We start from the raw sequence: 20,093 nt of genomic DNA, 5'->3' as shown, positions 1-20,093 counted from the left end.
TACTGATTAGTCTATGATATATTATTTCATGTAAATTGCATTTGGTCTTAATAAGGGATTTCTAAATATAACTTTTACAGTTGTTTATACACTACGGTTATGGCTCTATATCCAGCAGAGAGCATGATGCCAAAGCAACTCTGAGCTGCTAACCGCAAGCAGCACAAAAGAAAACACCTTCTCCAGAATCAGAAGAGGTTAGGAGGTTCAGTTAAGATAAACGGTGACATAGGGGTATATTCAACTAGGGTTGAAAACTGCCGTCTGTCGAAAAGACGGCAGTTTTCGACTTTTTACGGTCGAATAGTGATTCGACCTATTCAATCACATCAGTTTTTATTCGACAAGTCGTGGAATTCGACTTGTCGAATAGTACGTGAATCGGCGGTATAGCTGCCGATTCACGTGCTTTCACGTACTGAGTCAAACAGGGCCAAATTCTACAGGATTTAGCCCCGTTTCTGACCATCTCAGTCCGACATAAAAAAATGTCGGACTGAGATGTGGGACCTAGAGGAGCAGAGTGGGGGGAAAGCCGCGGACAGCAGCGGCCATACAGGGGAGAGCAGCGCTACAGCACAGCGCTGCAGCAGGATGTCTCACAGCCGCGCCGCTCACAGGCAGCGTCCACCCGGCTCCAGCAAGTGAGGTCGCGCTTGCTGGTGCTGGGTGGACAATGCCGTGAGATCTGGCGTCTGTGAGACAACCTCCTGCAGCACTACTGTAGCGCTGCTCTCCTCCGTCTGCCCGCGGCTGTCCCTGCTGGTCTGCCCACGGCTCCCCCCCTCTCCTCCTCTGGGTCCCTCATCTCAGTTCGACTTTTTAAAGGTCGAATTGAGATGGGATTGAATAGGGGTTGTCGAAATGCATGTCGGAATGGATCCAACCCTAATTGAATATACCCCTTAATCATGGTTGCCAGCAGCTGACTGTCTCCAGAATTCTACAATTACTACTTTGTCTTTCATGTCTCCATCTCCAACAGTCTCCTTCCATGCGCACTACACCATAAGTAGCTGCAACAGAAATTCCTGTTGTCATAGCATGCTATATGCTATTGTTGGCTGATAATGCTGCCTTACAGTGGTCAGATGCATTTTCCCCACCAGCAGCTATAGTTGTTATACCTTATGTATGTAGCGTTCCTCACACCTCTTACAGTAGCTCTTACATTTTTGGGCAGGACTATCTTCACCTTCTACTTCAAGTAATTGTATGGGGTTTTTTTCCCATTTGTATTATGTTCCCTCAATATATAGCACTGTATGATGTTGATAAAGGATAATCATTTTTGGACAAAGATTTTCCTTAACTTGCACTAATACGTTATAAACACACCACACTAACATGTTTTGACCATGATATAATTTGTGGTTTGCTTCTACTTAGATGGCTTGTTTAGTATTTTCAATACAAATACTTGTACTGTTTACTAACTGTTCTACTGCTTTGACTTGTGTTCATTTTTGTCACTGTGGTACAGACCCTTGACCAGTCTTCTTCTTGGTACTTCACTTATGGTATGATGGGTTTTAACAGGGTTGTTGACCAAGAGACTTTATTTCTTGACAAAGATCCTATATTGGGACAAAAACTGAAAATCTATGTATAAATGTGTGCACATGTGTTCCCAATTAGTACTTTATTTGTATAATTTATGGACTATTACTGTGTTAAACAAGCCTTTTAAAAAAAGGTATTCAGGATGGAATGCGTGTTGACCACATGGAGAGAATGTCATCACACTTGCACCATAGCAAAATAAGGTTTATTAGAATTTTGATATTTATTAAAAAAAAAATACATTCTTTTGGCAAGTGCATAAGCAAACAGAACTTTAATCAGTGAAACATTGTAAATGAGAAGCTTTGTGTATTTTATTACATACATTAACTCATACATATGCTAAATACACACTTTTGTAAACGTCTTCAATGAAACAAGTACTGAAAACCCTCTTTATTGGACAGTCACAATTACTTTTGTATAATGCTAAACAGGTAAAAATGGCACAATTCCCTTCCCCCCTTATATGAACCATTACAAAAAAATATTTTTACCCAAAAGCAAACTACATTTGTAATTATTTTATGTACAAGTCTTTACTAAAAGTTTTTGCAGTTCATATGGGTAATTATGTATTGTACATCACAGCCCACATTTGCTAAACTGAAATGTGTAAAATAAACTGCAATTATTTCCATCATGTTCATGTCTCAAGCAAACTACAAGTCAGTTAATTGAACCAATGCACCTGAAAGAATTCCTCCACACAGCTCTCTCCATACCATATATATCTTGGCACCGATGTGACCCCAAAAATAATATAATGGTGTAATCTATCCATTCATGCATCTGGTCTGCTTTTAATGTATCCATAATCTCCAATATATCTGAAATTCAATTTAAAGCACACAGCATAAGTCAGAAATTCACACCAATCTATGGATTTTGCTAACAAAAAAATTCTTTATATATCAAAGGACTGGTAGATTCTTTATCAGTTTTGTGTTACAGAAAGGAACATTTATTACAAGATTCAGTAGCAGTATTTTTGTACAATATTTTTTGGTACCAAGCATTTCCCCATTTAATGTTCTAAAATGTATAGAACAATTAAAAAGATCAATTACATAAATTAGTGTTTATTAGATAATAACAATAAAATAGAAGGTTTCTGTTACACAAACACTGCTACGTTATATGAACGGTGCCAGCAGCATTCATAGATCGGATTAGCACTAGCGTAAGAGAATTTCACTGTTTAAATGAACTGCAGTTTTACTGGAGATAGAAGCAGACCTAACCTTTGTCACGTGGATAATATCATGAGCATGCAAATTAGAGATGTGCGGGTTCGGATTTACCCGGTTTTCAAAATGGCATTTTATTGGCTCTCGGATGTCACGTGTTTTGGTTAGCCAATAAGAAAAATCCGGATAATCCGAACTAGTGTTAATTCTGGCGTTAAGAACCAAGTAAATCCGGACCTGCACATCTCTAATGCAAATACCATAACATAGGAGGAAGTGGAAACCTGAAGTTAGTTGGTCAGATACTGTATTTCATCATCAAATGCAGTTGTTTTACGCCAAACTGTGCCACAATTGCAATGTGTGCACAAACTGGAAGAGGCTGGATGGAAAATACAGACACAAATGGCTGAATGAAATCATGTTCAAGAAGAAAACCTTGTGCCCTTATGGTCTATTTATCCTACAGTTTTGCCAAATGGTGGGGTCACTTTTATACTGTTTAGTAGATAGAATTATTTATTAGAACAGGTAGGAGAGAAGTTATAGATTATTATTATTATATGCTGGTATTGTAGTTACCCTTATTTTTAAAGGGAGCTACTTCAATGAACTGAACATAAGTATTGCTATATTTTTATTAAACAGAGATATGCTGGAAAAAATAAAATAACTTTTGTCATGAGAACACCAATTCAACTTAAACATGCAAACCCTCATTTTGAAAACCTAAGTATATTGGTAAACCACATAAATATATTTTCACAGTATATATAGTTATGTATTTTGAATATAGAGGAGACAGTTTTAACAAAGTTGTCACAGGACATGTATTCAATAGTACCTAAGTAATGTCAGTTTATTTTGATGAAGACAAAAGTGGGACTAATTCCACTCAAAAGTAAAAACAAGGCTCTGGGTGAAATTAGCCAGTCCAAAATAAAATGGCAAATCTTACTTATACCCCTTTCACACCGCCAATGCCAGATCCCACCCGGGAATTGGAAACGAGTACTTCCCGGGTGGGATCCAGCATTGGATGCTGCTGCTGGCTTCCCCGACCCGGCAATATGCCGGGCGGGTTGCCATAGCAGCGGGGGGCGGAGCCGGCAGCGGGGGCGGCACTGGGAGATGAGATCATCTCCGCACCGCCTCTCCCTGTTGTAGTAAACGGGTCCCGGGTCGACCCGGTATTCAACCCGGGTATAACGCTGCTTTATTCCCAGGTTGAATTTCCGGGTCAGGCGACCCAGGATTTCAGACATGGTGCTTTCATACCGCACGCTTACCAGTGTCGACCCAGCAATATGTGCGGTGTGAAAGGGGTATAACAGGTCCTCTTCAGATGGGCGTTTCTATTAGTCAAGACTCTCTCTCATAAGGTTTGCATTCACACAAATTGGGACGGTAACGTAGGAATAGGCTTTGACAAACCAAACAAGGCCCGACCGTGCATGAATGACAACTTGCTGCTTAGGCTAAAGGGAGTATAAGCGGAACATCTCGGTTGTCGTTTACAGGTAACAATTACAACTACATTTTTAGATTTTGGCAAATTTAGCCTATGTGATGTTTATTCAGATCCCCAACGTATATGACTAACTTATTCAATAGTCAGTGAATATGGTGTATGAAAACCTGATCTATATTTTCAGTGCTAAAATATTATATATTAACATGAGACAGCAATCACACAGTTTACAATGCATACAGACCACTGCAGAGAAAAAATACTATAACACACTGTTTTCAGCAAACTTCCCTTAGCAAAATTAAAGCAAAATTGTAGAACAACAATTCACAACCTTACAGTCACATGGGTAGATCATTTACTGGTCTTTATCATGTTGTCCTTCTGCGATGTTCTATATAAACAAAGAACAGAATGGGAGTTAGTAAAATAACTGATATACAAAGACCAAACAAAAAAACTAAAATAAAATGGCACAAAATGTTTCTGTTAGAAGTAACAAAAGCACAACCCAATTTTAATTCAATTAACAGATCAGCAAAAAGTAGCGTGACACAAATTTGCACAGTATTTTTTTATGAGCAATCTGCCATTTGTTTGTCCTACCCAGTTGCACATTTCGAAACTACAGTATATTCTGTCCTGCACATATTACACATATCATGGATGTAATTAGTTCGGTAATATCATGGATGTAATTAGTTCGGCAATTTCGGAGCTATCGAATTTACCCCCCTGAGTATTCAATTGCGGGCCGTTTTCGCCCATTTTGAAGGCATTTTCGCCAATGCCTTTTCACTTCTTTTTTTTTTAGTGACAGGCATTGGCGAAAAATGCCTCAAAATCATTGAAAATGGGCCGCGTTTTTGCCAGCGCAGGTCCACGTTTTTCCCTTCTGCCGAATGTTTCGACTAGGCGGAAAAAAACCCAGACCCTGCTACTGCACAAGGCGAATCCCCATTCGCCCTAAAAAAATAGCTAAAAGTGCAGTTTTTTTTCTTAGGCACTAATTGAATACCCCTCCCCCCCCCTTAATGTTTTATGCTTGTTCTGCAGCTGCTGTTCCTCACTTTCCCAAGCGATCAGTGTGTTTAGATTATAACATACATCACCGCATACGCCACTGCACCAGGAAACCGCCCAGAGGCCAGGAGTGAATCATGTAAAGCTGGATCCAGAGTAAGAAATATTTATCCGCAGTGTGTCATATGTCCTTAACCCCTAGCATGGTGTGGTTGGATTTTGTAATGAATAATGTAGTGGATAGTATTTTTATTTCAATGGACAAGGCAGCAAAGAATGCATTAGAACTGCAACAAAAAGGGCTTGAATGCCAGTGATGAGCGCTGAAGTAAATGGCTCAGGAGGTACTGGCTAGCACCAGAGCCAGATATATACACGCAATATATGAGCCAAAGGGTACATCTGGGCATTATACACAGGTGCAGCAGTATAAACTCCTGGAAGTTTGGTGAATTTTGATCAGAGATGTGCGGAAATGATAGGCAGGTGAGGCACTGCCTCACCTGCCATAGACTTTTTTTACTCCAGAGTTTTGGCTATAAAAAATATTAGAATAATACAAAGAAGATATTTCAAACTAATTCTTTGTATTTTTCATATACTTTATACAGTCAAAACTCTGACACTAACGTTAGTACAGAGGTTCTCAAACTCGGTCCTCGGGAGCCCACACAGTGCATGTTTTCCAGGTAACCCAGCAGGTGCACAGGTGTATTAATTACTTACTGACACATTTTAAAAGGTCCACAGGTGGAGCTAATTATTTCACTTGCGAATTCTGTGAGGAGACCTGCAAAACATGCACTGTGTGGGCCCCCGAGGACCGAGTTTGAGAACCTCTGCGTTAGTATGACAGAAAAGGCTCTGCCTCACCTCACCACATGTCACTTGAATGCATGGCAAATAAACTGAATTTTAAACAAAGAGTATAGAGGGACCTGACATAAAGCAAACCACTGTTGGTTTAAAGTATAAAGAGTATAGGAAATGTCATACAAAGGGATATATTCAAAGCATCTGATAATCAGGAATAATATACAAAAAAGTAACTAAACGACAGAGTGAAAGATATAAATCCTCACAGCTACATAAGGTGCGAAAAAAAGAATCTCACTCAATGGACAGTCAAGAAATCTACAATGATGTATTCGGACTTAAATTAAGGAGTATGAAAGCAGAAGATCACTAAGTAATGTAGATGACCCCTGAAGTTGAGGGATTTAAAAATTGAACTGCATGGTTTTAATTATTACATCAAATGAGTATTTGAAGTTACTGTGGAAATTACTTTATTAAAAAAAATAAGATTTTACTTACCAGTAAATCTATTTCTCGTAGTCCGTAGTGGATGCTGGGGACTCCGTAAGGACCATGGGGAAAAGACGGGCTCCGCAGGAGACATGGGCACTTTAAGAAAGAATTTAGATTCTGGTGTGCTCTGGCTCCTCCCTCTATGTCCCTCCTCCAGACCTCAGTTAGAGAAACTGTGCCCGGAAGAGCTGACAGTACAAGGAAAGGATTTTGGTAATCCAGGGCAAGACACATACCAGCCACACCAATCACACCGTATAACTTGTGACAAACTTACCCAGTCAACAGTATGAACAACAACAGAGCATCAGTTCAACCCTGATGCAACTATAACATAACCCTTATTGCAGCAATAACTATATACAAGTATTGCAGAAGAAGTCCGCACTTGGGACGGGCGCCCAGCATCCACTACGGACTACGAGAAATAGATTTACCGGTAAGTAAAATCTTATTTTCTCTAACGTCCTAGTGGATGCTGGGGACTCCGTAAGGACCATGGGGATTATACCAAAGCTCCCAAACGGGCGGGAGAGTGCGGATGACTCTGCAGCACCGACTGAGCAAACACAAGGTCCTCCTCAGCCAGGGTATCAAACTTATAGAACTTTGCAAAAGTGTTTGAACCTGACCAAGTAGCCGCTCGGCACAGCTGTAATGCCGAGACCCCTCGGGCAGCCGCCCAAAAAGAGCCCACCTTCCTAGTGGAATGGGCCTGAACTGATTTTGGCAGCGGCAATCCAGCCGCAGAATAAGCCTGCTGAATCGTGTTACAGATCCAGCGAGCAATAGTTTGCTTTGAAGCAGGAGCACCAAGCTTGTTGGAAGCATACAGGATAAACAAAGACTCTGTTTTCCTGACCCTAGCCGTTCTGGCTACATAAACCTTCAAAGCCCTGACCACATCAAGCAACTCGGAATCCTCCAAGTCCGTAGTAGCCACAGGCACCACAATAGGTTGGTTTATATGAAAAGATGAAACCACTTTCGGCAGGAATTGTGGACGGGTCCTCAATTCTACTCTATCCACATGGAAAACCAGATAGGGGCTTTTATGTGACAAAGCCGCCAATTCTGACACACGCCTAGCCGAAGCCAAGGCTAGTAGCATGACCACCTTCCACGTGAGATATTTCAATTCCACCGTTCTGAGTGGTTCAAACCAGTGGGATTTCAGGAAACTCAACACCACGTTAAGATCCCAAGGTGCCACTGGAGGCACAAAAGGGGGCTGAATATGCAGCACTCCCTTTACAAACATCTGAACTTCAGGTAGAGAAGCCAGCTCTTTTTGAAAGAAAATAGATAGGGCCGAAATCTGGACCTTAATGGAACCCAATTTTAGGCCCAAAGTCACTCCTGACTGTAGGAAGTGAAGGAAACGGCCCAGTTGGAATTCCTCCGTAGGGGCATTCCTGGCCTCACACCAAGCAACATATTTTCACCATATATACGGTGATAATGTTGAGCTGTCACGTCCTTCCTAGCCATTATCAGCGTAGGAATGACCTCATCCGGAATGCCTTTCTCTGCTAGGATCCGGCGTTCAACCGCCATGCCGTCAAACGCAGCCGCGGTAAGTCTTGGAACAGACAGGGCCCCTGTTGCAACAAGTCCTGTCTTAGAGGCAGAGGCCACGGGTCCTCTGTGAGCATTTCTTGCAGATCTGGATACCAAGTTCTTCTTGGCCAATCCGGAACAATGAGAATTGTTCTCACTCCTCTTTTTCTTATGATTCTCAGCACCTTGGGTATGAGAGGAAGAGGAGGAAATACATAGACCGACTGGAACACCCACGGTGTCACCAGTGCATCCACAGCTATCGCCTGAGGGTCTCTTGACCTGGCGCAATACCTCTGTCCATTGCCACCCTGCTCCTTGTGCCGCCTTGTCGGTTTACATGAGCCACAGCGGTGATGTTGTCTGACTGAATCAGAACCGGTTGGTCGTGAAGCAGGGTCTCCGCTTGACGTAGGGCATTGTATATGGCCCTTAGTTCCAGGATGTTGATGTGAAGGCAAGTCTCCTGACTTGACCACAGACCTTGGAAATTTCTTCCCTGTGTGACTGCTCCCCACCCTCGGAGGCTTGCATCCGTGGTCACCAGGACCCAGCCCTGAATGCCGAATCTGCGGCCCTCGAGAAGGTGAGCACTCTGCAGCCACCACAGGAGAGACACCCTGGCCCTGGGGGATAGGGTGATTAATCGATGCATCTGAAGATGTGATCCGGACCATTTGTCCAGTAAGTCCCATTGAAAGGTCCTCGCATGGAACCTGCCGAAAGGAATGGCCTCGTATGATGCCACCATCTTTCCCAGTACTCGAGTGCAGTGATGCACCGACACCTGTTTTGGTTTTAATAGGTTTCTGACCAGTGTCATGAGTTCCTGAGCTTTCTCTATCGGGAGATAAACTCTTTTCTGGTCTGTGTCCAGAATCATGCCCAGGAAAGGCAGACGAGTCGTAGGAATCAACTGCGACTTTGGAATATTTAGAATCCAGCCGTGTTGCCGTAACACTTCCAGAGAACGTGCTACGCTGATCAGCAACTTCTCTCTTGACCTCGCTTTTATGAGGAGATCATCCAAGTATGGGATAATTGTGACCCCTTGCTTCCGCAGGAGTACCATCATTTCCGCCATTACCTTGGTAAATATTCTCGGAGCCGTGGAGAGACCAAACGGCAACGTCTGAAATTGGTAATGACAATCCTGTACTACAAATCTGAGGTACGCCTGATGAGGTGGATAAATGGGGACATGAAGGTATGCATCCTTTATGTCCAGAGACACCATAAAATCCCCCCCCTTCCAGGCTTGCGATTACCGCTCTCAGCGATTCCATCTTGAACCGAAACCTTTTCAGGTACATGTTCAGGGATTTTAAATTCAATATGGGTCTGACCGAACCGTCCGGTTTCGGTACTACAAACATGGTCGAATAATAACCCTTTCCTTGTTGAAGGAGGGGAACCTTGACCAACACCTGTTGAAGATACAATTTGTGAATTGCAGTTAACACTATTTCCCTCTCGAGGGTGGAAACTGGCAGGGCCAATTTTAGGTATCGGTGAGGGGGCATCTCTTCGAATTCCAGCTTGTATCCCTGAGACACAATATCTATTGCCCAGGGATCCAACTGGGAGTGAACCCACTTGTGGCTGAAATTTCGGAGACGCGCCCCCACAGGGCCTAGCTCCGCCTGTGGAGCCCCAGCGTCATGCGGTGGATTTTTTGGAAGCCGGGGAGGACTTCTGTTCCTGGGAACTAGCTGTGTTGTGCAGCTTCTTTCCTCTGCCCCTGGCAAGAAAGGACGCACCTCGGACTTTCTTGCTTTTCTGTGATCGAAAGGACTGCATTTGGTAATACGGTGCTTTCTTAGGCTGTGAGGAAACATATGGCAAAAAATTTGACTTTCCAGCAGTAGCTGTGGAGACCAGGTCCGAGAGACCCTCCCCAAACAATTCCTCACCCTTGTAAGGTAAAACCTCCATGCGCCTTTTTGAGTCGGCATCACCTGTCCATTGCCGAGTCCACAGGACCCTTCTGGCAGAAATCGACATAGCATTTATTCTAGAACCCAGTAGACTAATGTCTCTTTGAGCATCTCTCATATATAGGACAGCGTCTTTTATATGCCCCAGGGTCATTAATATAGTATCCTTGTCTAAGGTATCAAGTTCCTTAGACAAGGTGTCCGTCCATGCTGCTACAGCACTACACACCCAGGCCGACGCGATCGCTGGCCTTAGTAAGGTACCTGAATGTGTATAAATGGACTTCAGGGTACCCTCCTGCTTTCTATCCGCAGCATCTTTGAGGGTAGCCGTAACCTGTGACGGCAGGGCTACCTTCTTGGATAAGCGTGTTAAAGCTTTGTCCACCCTAGGGGAGGATTCCCAGCGTAGCCTGTCCGTTGGCGGGAAAGGATACGCCATAAGAATCCGTTTGGAAATCTGCAGATTTTTATCTGGAGATTCCCAAGCCTTTTCACATAACTCATTTAGCTCGTGTGAAGGGGGAAAGGTCACCACCTGCCTCTTTTCCTCATACATATGAACCCTCTTGTCAGGGACTGGGGTTTCCTCTGTGATGTGCAACACATCCTTAATTGCTATAATCATATAACGGATGGATTTAGCCAATTTTGGCTGTAACTTTGCATCATCGTAATCGACACTTGAATCAGAATCCATGTCGGTATCTGTGTCAACAATTTGGGATAGTGGGCGCTTCTGAGACCCTGACGGCCTCTGCGACATAGAATCAGGCACGGGCTGAGACCCTGACTGTCCTGAGGCTTCAGCTTTTTCCAACCTTTTATGCAAGGAATTAACATTATCATTTAAAACCTTCCACATATCCATCCAATCAGGTGTCGACGCAGTCGGCGGAGACACCACATTCATTTGCTCCCGCTCTGCTTCCACATAGCCTTCCTCGTCAAACATGTCGACACAAGCGTACCGACACACCACACACACAGGGAATGCCCTTTTTGAAGACAGTTCCCCCACAAGGCCCTTTGGAGAGACAGAGAGAGAGTATGCCAGCACACACCCCAGCGCTATAAACCCAGGAATAACACAGTAACTTAATGTTAACCCAGTAGCTGCTGTTATATTGATTTTCGCGCCTAATTATGTGCCCCCCCTCTCTTTTTACCCTCTTCTACCGTATATCTGCAGGGGAGAGCCTGGGGAGCTTCCTCTCAGCAGAGCTGTGGAGAAAAAATGGCGCTGGTGAGTGCTGAGGAAGAAGCCCCGCCCCCTCGACGGCGGGCTTCTGTCCCTCTTAAATATGTATTTTCTTGGCGGGGGCTCATACATATATACAGTGTCCAACTGTATATATGTTCACTTTTGCCAAAAAGAGGATCCAAATGCTGCCCAGGGCGCCCCCCCCCCCTGCGCCCTGTACCCTTACAGTGACCGGAGTATGTGAGGTGTGTGGGAGCAATGGCGCACAGCTGCAGTGCTGTGCGTTACCTCAGTGAAGACCGGAGTCTTCTGCCGCCGATTTTGAAGTCTTCTTGCTTCTCATACTCACCCGGCTTCTGTCTTCCGGCTCTGCGAGGGGGACGGCGGCGCGGCTCTGTGATCGGACGACGAGGGTGAGATCCTGTGTACGATCCCTCTGGAGCTAATGGTGTCCAGTAGCCTAAGAAGCAGGACCTAGCTTCAGAGAGTAGGGCTGCTTCTCTCCCCTCTGTCCCACGATGCAGGTAGTCTGTTGCCAGCAGAGCTCCCTGAAAATAAAAAACCTAACAAAATACTTTCTCACAGCAAGCTCAGGAGAGCTCACTGAAAAGCACCCAGCTCGTCCGGGCACAGATTCAAACTGAGGTCTGGAGGAGGGACATAGAGGGAGGAGCCAGATCACACCAGAATCTAAATTCTTTCTTAAAGTGCCCATGTCTCCTGCGGAGCCCGTCTATTCCCCATGGTCCTTACGAAGTCCCCAGCATCCACTAGGACGTTAGAGAAAAAGGTCTTTCTAGAGAAAATTAAAGTTGATGTGAAATTCAAAGAGAAAACACAGAAATTACATTGAAATGTATTACAAAATGGCGGACCAGGACTGCTTAACCGTGAAAGTCTACAGAAAAGCCAAGATGACTAGCAATCTACTAAACACAACTTTGGCCCAGAAGTACCATGAAAAAAATTATTTTACTCTAAGGCGCCGAGATTTAAAAAAGTTTGGGAACCACTGGGCTGCACTAATTGATCCAGAAATTAACAAAGGTTGGACACTTTATAAAAACCAAAAACAATTAATAATCCAGCGATGCACACTGTACAATATCTGCTCATACTGTATACGGAGGATATCTTTGCAGATCTGTTGGAGGAGACCGCTTTACAAAATTACATTTAAAAAAGCTTCTTTGTAAATGGGGATTGAAGATACATCAAAGAAATACTATACAACAAACACACATACAAATGTCTATTTCAGTATAACCAGCTTGTCTTTGGGACAGCTTTATCTCAGCATCTCTAACAATTTGGCAAAGGGTCATGGATCATGTGTTAATGTTACAGGGAACACCTGCGACTCAATATTATTATTGCAGGAAAAGATGATGAGACTTATTTAAACAATTTTGAATATGGATGGGAGCCAACTAAGCTAAATGTGGGTTGTTTAATGAACACAATTCGTACTGGGGACACAAAATTGACAAAAAGGTCCTCACAGATCCAATGATAAAACTGAAGCAGTAGTCAAGCCAACAATCCGTGCCCTGCTGAGATTTTATCCAGGCTTAGTGAATTATTACCAGATATGTCTGCCTCAAATATCATTGGTGTTAACACTCATTGGATGCACTCTTACATTTATGGAAATGGTCTACAAAATGTGCAAAAAAAATTCAAAAGACAATAAAGCTGATCACAACCCATATGTCCCATCTCTACCTATTTAAGGTGAGGCATGACCTTAAATAATAGAGGTAGTCTTCCACATACTATGCCAGAATGCACTCGGAGACCAATTGCATCCATAACCACTTACCTGAAGATATTTCCCCCACAAAACCGCTCAGAAATTGGCGGGTCTTTTTTATCACGGAATAAAGTTTTAAAGGTATTTTGAATAAATTGATTTAAATATTTTATTACATACATATATACACACACATTTTATATATATATATATATATATATACACAGGTTGAGTATCCCATATCCAAATATTCCGAAATACGGAATATTCCGAAATACGGACTTTTTTGCGTGAGAGTGAGATAGTGAAACCTTTGTTTTCTGATGGCTCAATGTACACAAACTTTGTTTAATACACACAGTTATTAAAAATATTGTATTAAATGACCTTCAGGCTGTGTATATAAGGTGTATATGAAACATAAATGAATTGTGTGAATGTAGACACACTTTGTTTAATGCACAAAGTTCTAAAAAATATTGGCTAAAATTACCATCAGGCTGTGTGTATAAGGTGTATATGTAACATAAATGCATTCTGTGCTTAGATTAAGGTCCCATCACCATGATAACTCATTATGGTATGCAATTATTCCAAAATACGGAAAAATCCGATATCCAAAATACCTCTGGTCCCAAGCATTGTGGATAAGGGATACTCAACCTGTATATATAATAAGAATTTACTTACCGATAATTCTATTTCTCGTAGTCCGTAGTGGATGCTGGGAACTCCGTAAGGACCATGGGGAATAGAGGCTCCGCAGGAGACTGGGCACAAAAGTAAAAGCTTTAGGACTACCTGGTGTGCACTGGCTCCTCCCCCTATGACCCTCCTCCAAGCCTCAGTTAGGATACTGTGCCCGGACGAGCGTACACAATAAGGAAGGATATTGAATCCCGGGTAAGACTCATACCAGCCACACCAATCACACCGTACAACCTGTGATCTGAACCCAGTTAACAGCATGATAACAGAGGAGCCTCTGAAAAGATGGCTCACAACAATAATAACCCGATTTTTGTAACAATAACTATGTACAAGTATTGCAGACAATCCGCACTTGGGATGGGCGCCCAGCATCCACTACGGACTACGAGAAATAGAATTATCGGTAAGTAAATTCTTATTTTCTCTGACGTCCTAGTGGATGCTGGGAACTCCGTAAGGACCATGGGGATTATACCAAAGCTCCCAAACGGGCGGGAGAGTGCGGATGACTCTGCAGCACCGAATGAGAGAACTCCAGGTCCTCCTCAGCCAGGGTATCAAATTTGTAGAATTTAGCAAACGTGTTTGCCCCTGACCAAGTAGCTGCTCGGCAAAGTTGTAAAGCCGAGACCCCTCGGGCAGCCGCCCAAGATGAGCCCACTTTCCTTGTGGAATGGGCTTTTACAGATTTTGGCTGTGGCAGGCCTGCCACAGAATGTGCAAGCTGAATTGTACTACAAATCCAACGAGCAATAGTCTGCTTAGAAGCAGGAGCACCCAGCTTGTTGGGTGCATACAGGATAAACAGCGAGTCAGATTTTCTGACTCCAGCCGTCCTGGAAACATATATTTTCAGGGCCCTGACTACGTCCAGCAACTTGGAGTCCTCCAAGTCCCTAGTAGCCGCAGGCACCACAATAGGCTGGTTCAAGTGAAATGCTGAAACCACCTTAGGGAGAAATTGAGGACGAGTCCTCAATTCTGCCCTGTCCGTATGAAAAATTAGGTAAGGGCTTTTATAGGATAAAGCCGCCAATTCTGAGACACGCCTGGCTGAAGCCAGGGCTAACAGCATTACCACCTTCCATGTGAGATATTTTAAGTCCACAGTGGAAAGTGGTTCAAACCAATGTGATTTTAGGAATCCCAAAACTACATTGAGATCCCAAGGTGCCACTGGAGGCACAAAAGGAGGTTGTATATGCAGTACCCCCTTGACAAACGTCTGTACTTCAGGAACTGAAGCCAGTTCTTTTTGGAAGAAAATCGACAGGGCCGAAATTTGAACCTTAATGGACCCTAATTTTAGGCCCATAGACAGTCCTGTTTGCAGGAAATGCAGGAAACGACCCAGTTGAAATTCCTCTGTAGGGGCCTTCCTGGCCTCGCACCACGCAACATATTTACGCCAAATACGGTGATAATGTTGTACGGTTACATCCTTCCTGGCTTTGATCAGGGTAGGGATGACTTCATCCGGAATGCCTTTTTCCTTCAGGATCCGGCGTTCAACCGCCATGCCGTCAAACGCAGCCGCGGTAAGTCTTGGAACAGACAGGGTCCCTGCTGGAGCAGGTCCTTTCTTAGAGGTAGAGGCCACGGGTCCTCTGTGAGCATCTCTTGAAGTTCCGGGTACCAAGTCCTTCTTGGCCAATCCGGAGCCACGAGTATAGTCCTTACTCCTCTCCTTCTTATGATCCTCAGTACCTTGGGTATGAGAGGCAGAGGAGGGAACACATACACTGACTGGTACACCCATGGTGTTACCAGAGCGTCCACAGCTATTGCCTGAGGGTCCCTCGACCTGGCGCAATACCTGTCTAGTTTTTTGTTGAGGCGGGACGCCATCATGTCCACCTTTGGTTTTTCCCAACGGTTCACAATCATGTGGAAGACTTCTGGGTGAAGTCCCCACTCCCCCGGGTGGAGGTCGTGTCTGCTGAGGAAGTCTGCTTCCCAGTTGTCCACTCCCGGAATGAACACTGCTGACAGTGCTATCACATGATTTTCTGCCCAGCGAAGAATCCTTGCAACTTCTGTCATTGCCCTCCTGCTTCTTGTGCCGCCCTGTCTGTTTACGTGGGCGACTGCCGTGATGTTGTCCGACTGGATCAGCACCGGCTGACCTTGAAGCAGAGGTCTTGCTAGGCTCAGAGCATAGTAGATGGCTCTTAGCTCCAGGATATTTATGTGAAGTGATGTCTCCAGGCTTGACCACAAGCCCTGGAAATTTCTTCCCTGTGTGACTGCTCCCCAGCCTCTCAGGCTGGCATCCGTGGTCACCAGGACCCAGTCCTGAATGCCGAATCTGCGGCCCTCTAGAAGATGAGCACTCTGCAACCACCACAGGAGAGACACTCTTGTCCTTGGAGACAAGATTATCCGCTGATGCATCTGAAGATGCGACCCGGACCATTTGTCTAGCAGATCCCACTGGAAGGTTCTTGCGTGGAATCTGCCGAATGGGATTGCTTCGTAAGAAGCCACCATTTTTCCCAGAACCCTTGTGCATTGATGCACTGAGACTTGGCCTGGTTTTAGGAGCTTTCTGACTAGTTCGGATAACTCCCTGGCTTTCTCCTCCGGGAGAAACACCTTTTTCTGGACTGTGTCCAGGATCATCTCTAGGAATAGAAGTCGTGTCGTCGGGATCAGCTGCGATTTTGGAATATTGAGAATCCAACCGTGCTGGCGCAGCACTATCTGAGATAGTGCTACCCCGACTTCCAACTGTTCCCTGGATCTTGCCCTTATCAGTAGATCGTCCAAGTAAGGGATAACTAAAACTCCCTTCCTTCGAAGGAGTATCATCATTTCGGCCATTACCTTGGTAAAGACCAGGGGTGCCGTGGACAATCCAAACGGCAGCGTCTGAAACTGATAGTGACAGTTCTGTACCACAAACCTGAGGTACCCTTGGTGAGAAGGGTAAATTGGGACGTGTAGGTAAGCATCTTTGATGTCCAGAGACACCATATAGTCCCCTTCTTCCAGGTTTGCAATCACTGCTCTGAGTGACTCCATCTTGAATTTGAACCTTTGTATGTAAGTGTTCAAGGATTTCAGGTTTAAAATTGGTCTCACCGAGCCGTCCGGCTTTGGTACCACAAATAGTGTGGAATAGTACCCCTTTCCCTGTTGTAGGAGGGGTACCTTGATTATCACCTGCTGGGAATACAGCTTGTGAATGGCTTCCAATACTGCCTCCCTGTCTGAGGGAGACGTCGGTAAAGCAGACTTTAGAAAACGGCGAGGGGGAGACGTCTCGAATTCCAATTTGTACCCCTGAGATACCACCTGAAGGATCCAGGGGTCCACTTGCGAGTGGGCCCACTGCGCACTGAACTTCTTGAGACGGGCCCCCACCGTGCCTGAGTCCGCTTGTAAAGCCCCAGCGTCATGCTGAGGACTTTGCAGAGGCGGGAGAGGGCTTTTGTTCCTGGGAACTGGCTGTTTGTTGCAGCCTTTTTCCTCTCCCTCTGCCACGGGGCAGAAATGAGGCGCCTTTTGCCCGCTTGCCCTTATGGGGCCGAAAGGACTGCGCCTGATAGTATGGCGTCTTCTTAGGTTGAGAAGCTACCTGGGGTAAAAATGTGGATTTTCCAGCAGTTGCCGTGGCTACCAGGTCTGATAGACCTACCCCAAATAACTCCTCCCCCTTATAAGGCAATACTTCCATGTGCCTTTTAGAATCCGCATCACCTGACCACTGCCGCGTCCATAAACCTCTTCTTGCAGAAATGGACAGCGCGCTAACTCTTGATGCCAGTCGGCAAATATCCCTCTGTGCATCACGCATATATAGAAATGCATCCTTCAAATGCTCTATAGTCAATAATATACTGTCCCTATCAAGGGTATCAATATTTTCAGTCAGGGAATCCGACCACGCCAGGCCCGCACTGCACATCCAGGCTGAGGCTATTGCTGGTCGCAGTATAACACCCGTGTGAGAGTATATACATTTTAGGATATTCTCCAGCTTTCTATCGGCAGGTTCCTTTAGGGCGGCCGTATCAGGAGAGGGTATCGCTACCTGTTTAGACAAGCGTGTGAGCGCTTTATCCACCCTTGGGGGTGTTTCCCAACGTGCCCTATCCTCTGGCGGGAAAGGGTACGATGCCAATAACCTTTTAGGAATTATCAGTTTTTTATCGGGGGAAACCCACGCCTCATCACACACTTCATTTAATTCCTCGGATACAGGAAAAACTACAGGCAGTTTTTTCTCACCAAACATAATACCCTTCTTAGTGGTACAGGTTGAGTATCCCTTATCCAAAATGCTTGGGACCAGAGGTATTTTGGATATCGGATTTTTCCGTATTTTGGAATAATTGCATACCATAATGAGTTATCATGGTGATGGGACCTTAATCTAAGCACAGAATGCATTTATGTTACATATACACCTTATACACACAGCCTGATGGTAATTTTAGCCAATATTTTTTAGAACTTTGTGCATTAAACAAAGTGTGTCTACATTCACACAATTCATTTATGTTTCATATACACCTAATGCACACAGCCTGAAGGTCATTTAATACAATATTTTTAATAACTTTGTGTATTAAACAAAGTTTGTGTACATTGAGCCATCAAAAAACAAAGGTTCCACTATCTCACTCAAAAAAGTCCGTATTTCGGAATATTCCGTATTTCGGAATATTTGGATATGGGATACTCAACCTGTACTTGTATTATCAGATATATGCAATACATTTTTTATTGCTTCAATCATGTAACGTGTGGCCCTAGTGGAAGTCACGTTTGTCTCCTCATCATCGACACTGGAGTCAGTATCCGTGTCTGTGTCTGCCATTTGAGGTAACGGGCGTTTTAAAGCCCCTGATGGCGTTTGAGACCCCTGGACAGGCACAAGCTGATTAGCCGGCTGTCTCATGTCGTCAACTGTCTGTCGTAAGGAGCTGACACTGTCACGCAGTTCCTTCCACAAGCTCATCCACTCAGGTGTCGACTCCCTAGGGGGTGACAACTGTATAATAGGCAATTGCTCCGCTTCCATCTCATTTTCCTCCTCAAACATGTCGACACAATCGTACCGACACACCGCACACACACAGGGAATGCTCTGATAGAGGACAGGACCCCACTAGCCCTTTGGGGAGACAGAGGGAGAGTTTGCCAGCACACACCAGAGCGCTATATATATACAGGAATACCACTATCAAGTGTGCTTTTCCTTTATAGCTGCTGTTAATATAAAACTGCGCCAAATTAGTGCCCCCCCCTCTCTTTTTTACCCTTTTCTGTAGTGCAGGACTGCAGGGGAGACTCAGGGAGACGTCCTTCCAGCGGAGCCGAGATGGAAAATGGCGCCCGTGTGCTGAGGAGATAGGCTCCGCCCCCTTCTCTGCGGCCTTTTCTCCCGCTTTTTTGGTAATTCTGGCAGGGGTTAAAATACACCCATATAGCCCTGGGGGTTATATGTGGTGTATTTATGCCAGCCAAGGTGTTTTACATTGCTGCTCAGGGCGCCCCCCCCCCTAGCGCCCTGCACCCTCAGTGACCGGAGTGTGAAGTGTGCCTGAGTAACAATGGCGCACAGCTGCAGTGCTGTGCGCTACCTTGTTGAAGACTGATGTCTTCTGCCGCCGATTTTTCCGGACCTTTTCTTGCTTCTGGCTCTGTAAGGGGGCCGGCGGCGCGGCTCCGGGACCGAGCTCCGAGGCTGGGCCTGTGTTCGGTCCCTCTGGAGCTAATGGTGTCCAGTAGCCTAAGAAGCCCAATCCACTCTGCACGCAGGTGAGTTCGCTTCTTCTCCCCTTAGTCCCTCGATGCAGTGAGCCTGTTACCAGCAGGTCTCACTGAAAATAAAAAATCTAAAACTAAACTTTTCACTAAGAAGCTCAGGAGAGCCCCTAGTATGCACCCTTCTCGGCCGGGCACAAAAATCTAACTGAGGCTTGGAGGAGGGTCATAGGGGGAGGAGCCAGTGCACACCAGGTAGTCCTAAAGCTTTTACTTTTGTGCCCAGTCTCCTGCGGAGCCGCTATTCCCCATGGTCCTTACGGAGTTCCCAGCATCCACTAGGACGTCAGAGAAATATATATATATATATATATATATATATAGTATTCCAAATCAGCCGGCACTCTCAATACAGCTGGTCCCGGTGCCTGGTATTCCTCCAAAACAGCACGGCACTCACAGACGTGTCCCTGTGAGTGCCATGCTATTTTGGAGGAATATATACATACATATATATACACATATATATATATATATATATACACACACACACACACACACTCGCACACATACAGTAGTGGGCAAAATTGGGGAAACCTTTTTGAAACTGCATTTTTTAAGTTGAGCATCTGATAGCACTAATGAATTTTAGAAT

At 44.7% G+C, this 20,093-nt stretch overlaps 1 protein-coding gene across 4 annotated transcripts in view; it reads right to left on the bottom strand.

The window, feature by feature from the left end:
• Positions 1 to 1,822: 1,822 nt before the first annotated feature.
• The window catches only part of BCAP29 (B cell receptor associated protein 29), a 234,664-nt gene continuing 216,393 nt past the window's right edge, over positions 1,823 to 20,093 (bottom strand). For 3 of the 4 annotated variants that reach the window (XM_063927066.1, XM_063927067.1, XM_063927069.1), the window contains one exon: positions 1,823 to 4,618. In XM_063927066.1, the coding sequence (XP_063783136.1) occupies positions 4,583 to 4,618 (36 nt within the window). In that variant the 3' untranslated portion in view covers positions 1,823 to 4,582. The remainder of the gene's footprint in view (positions 4,619 to 20,093) is intronic. The other variant, XM_063927068.1, reaches the window with a different exon arrangement.

The sequence above is a fragment of the Pseudophryne corroboree genome, chromosome 6 (assembly GCF_028390025.1).
Source record: "Pseudophryne corroboree isolate aPseCor3 chromosome 6, aPseCor3.hap2, whole genome shotgun sequence".
Classification (NCBI taxonomy): domain Eukaryota; kingdom Metazoa; phylum Chordata; class Amphibia; order Anura; family Myobatrachidae; genus Pseudophryne; species Pseudophryne corroboree.
Note: the sequence above shows the minus strand (reverse complement) of the source record. Positions and strands in the feature narration are given on the sequence as shown.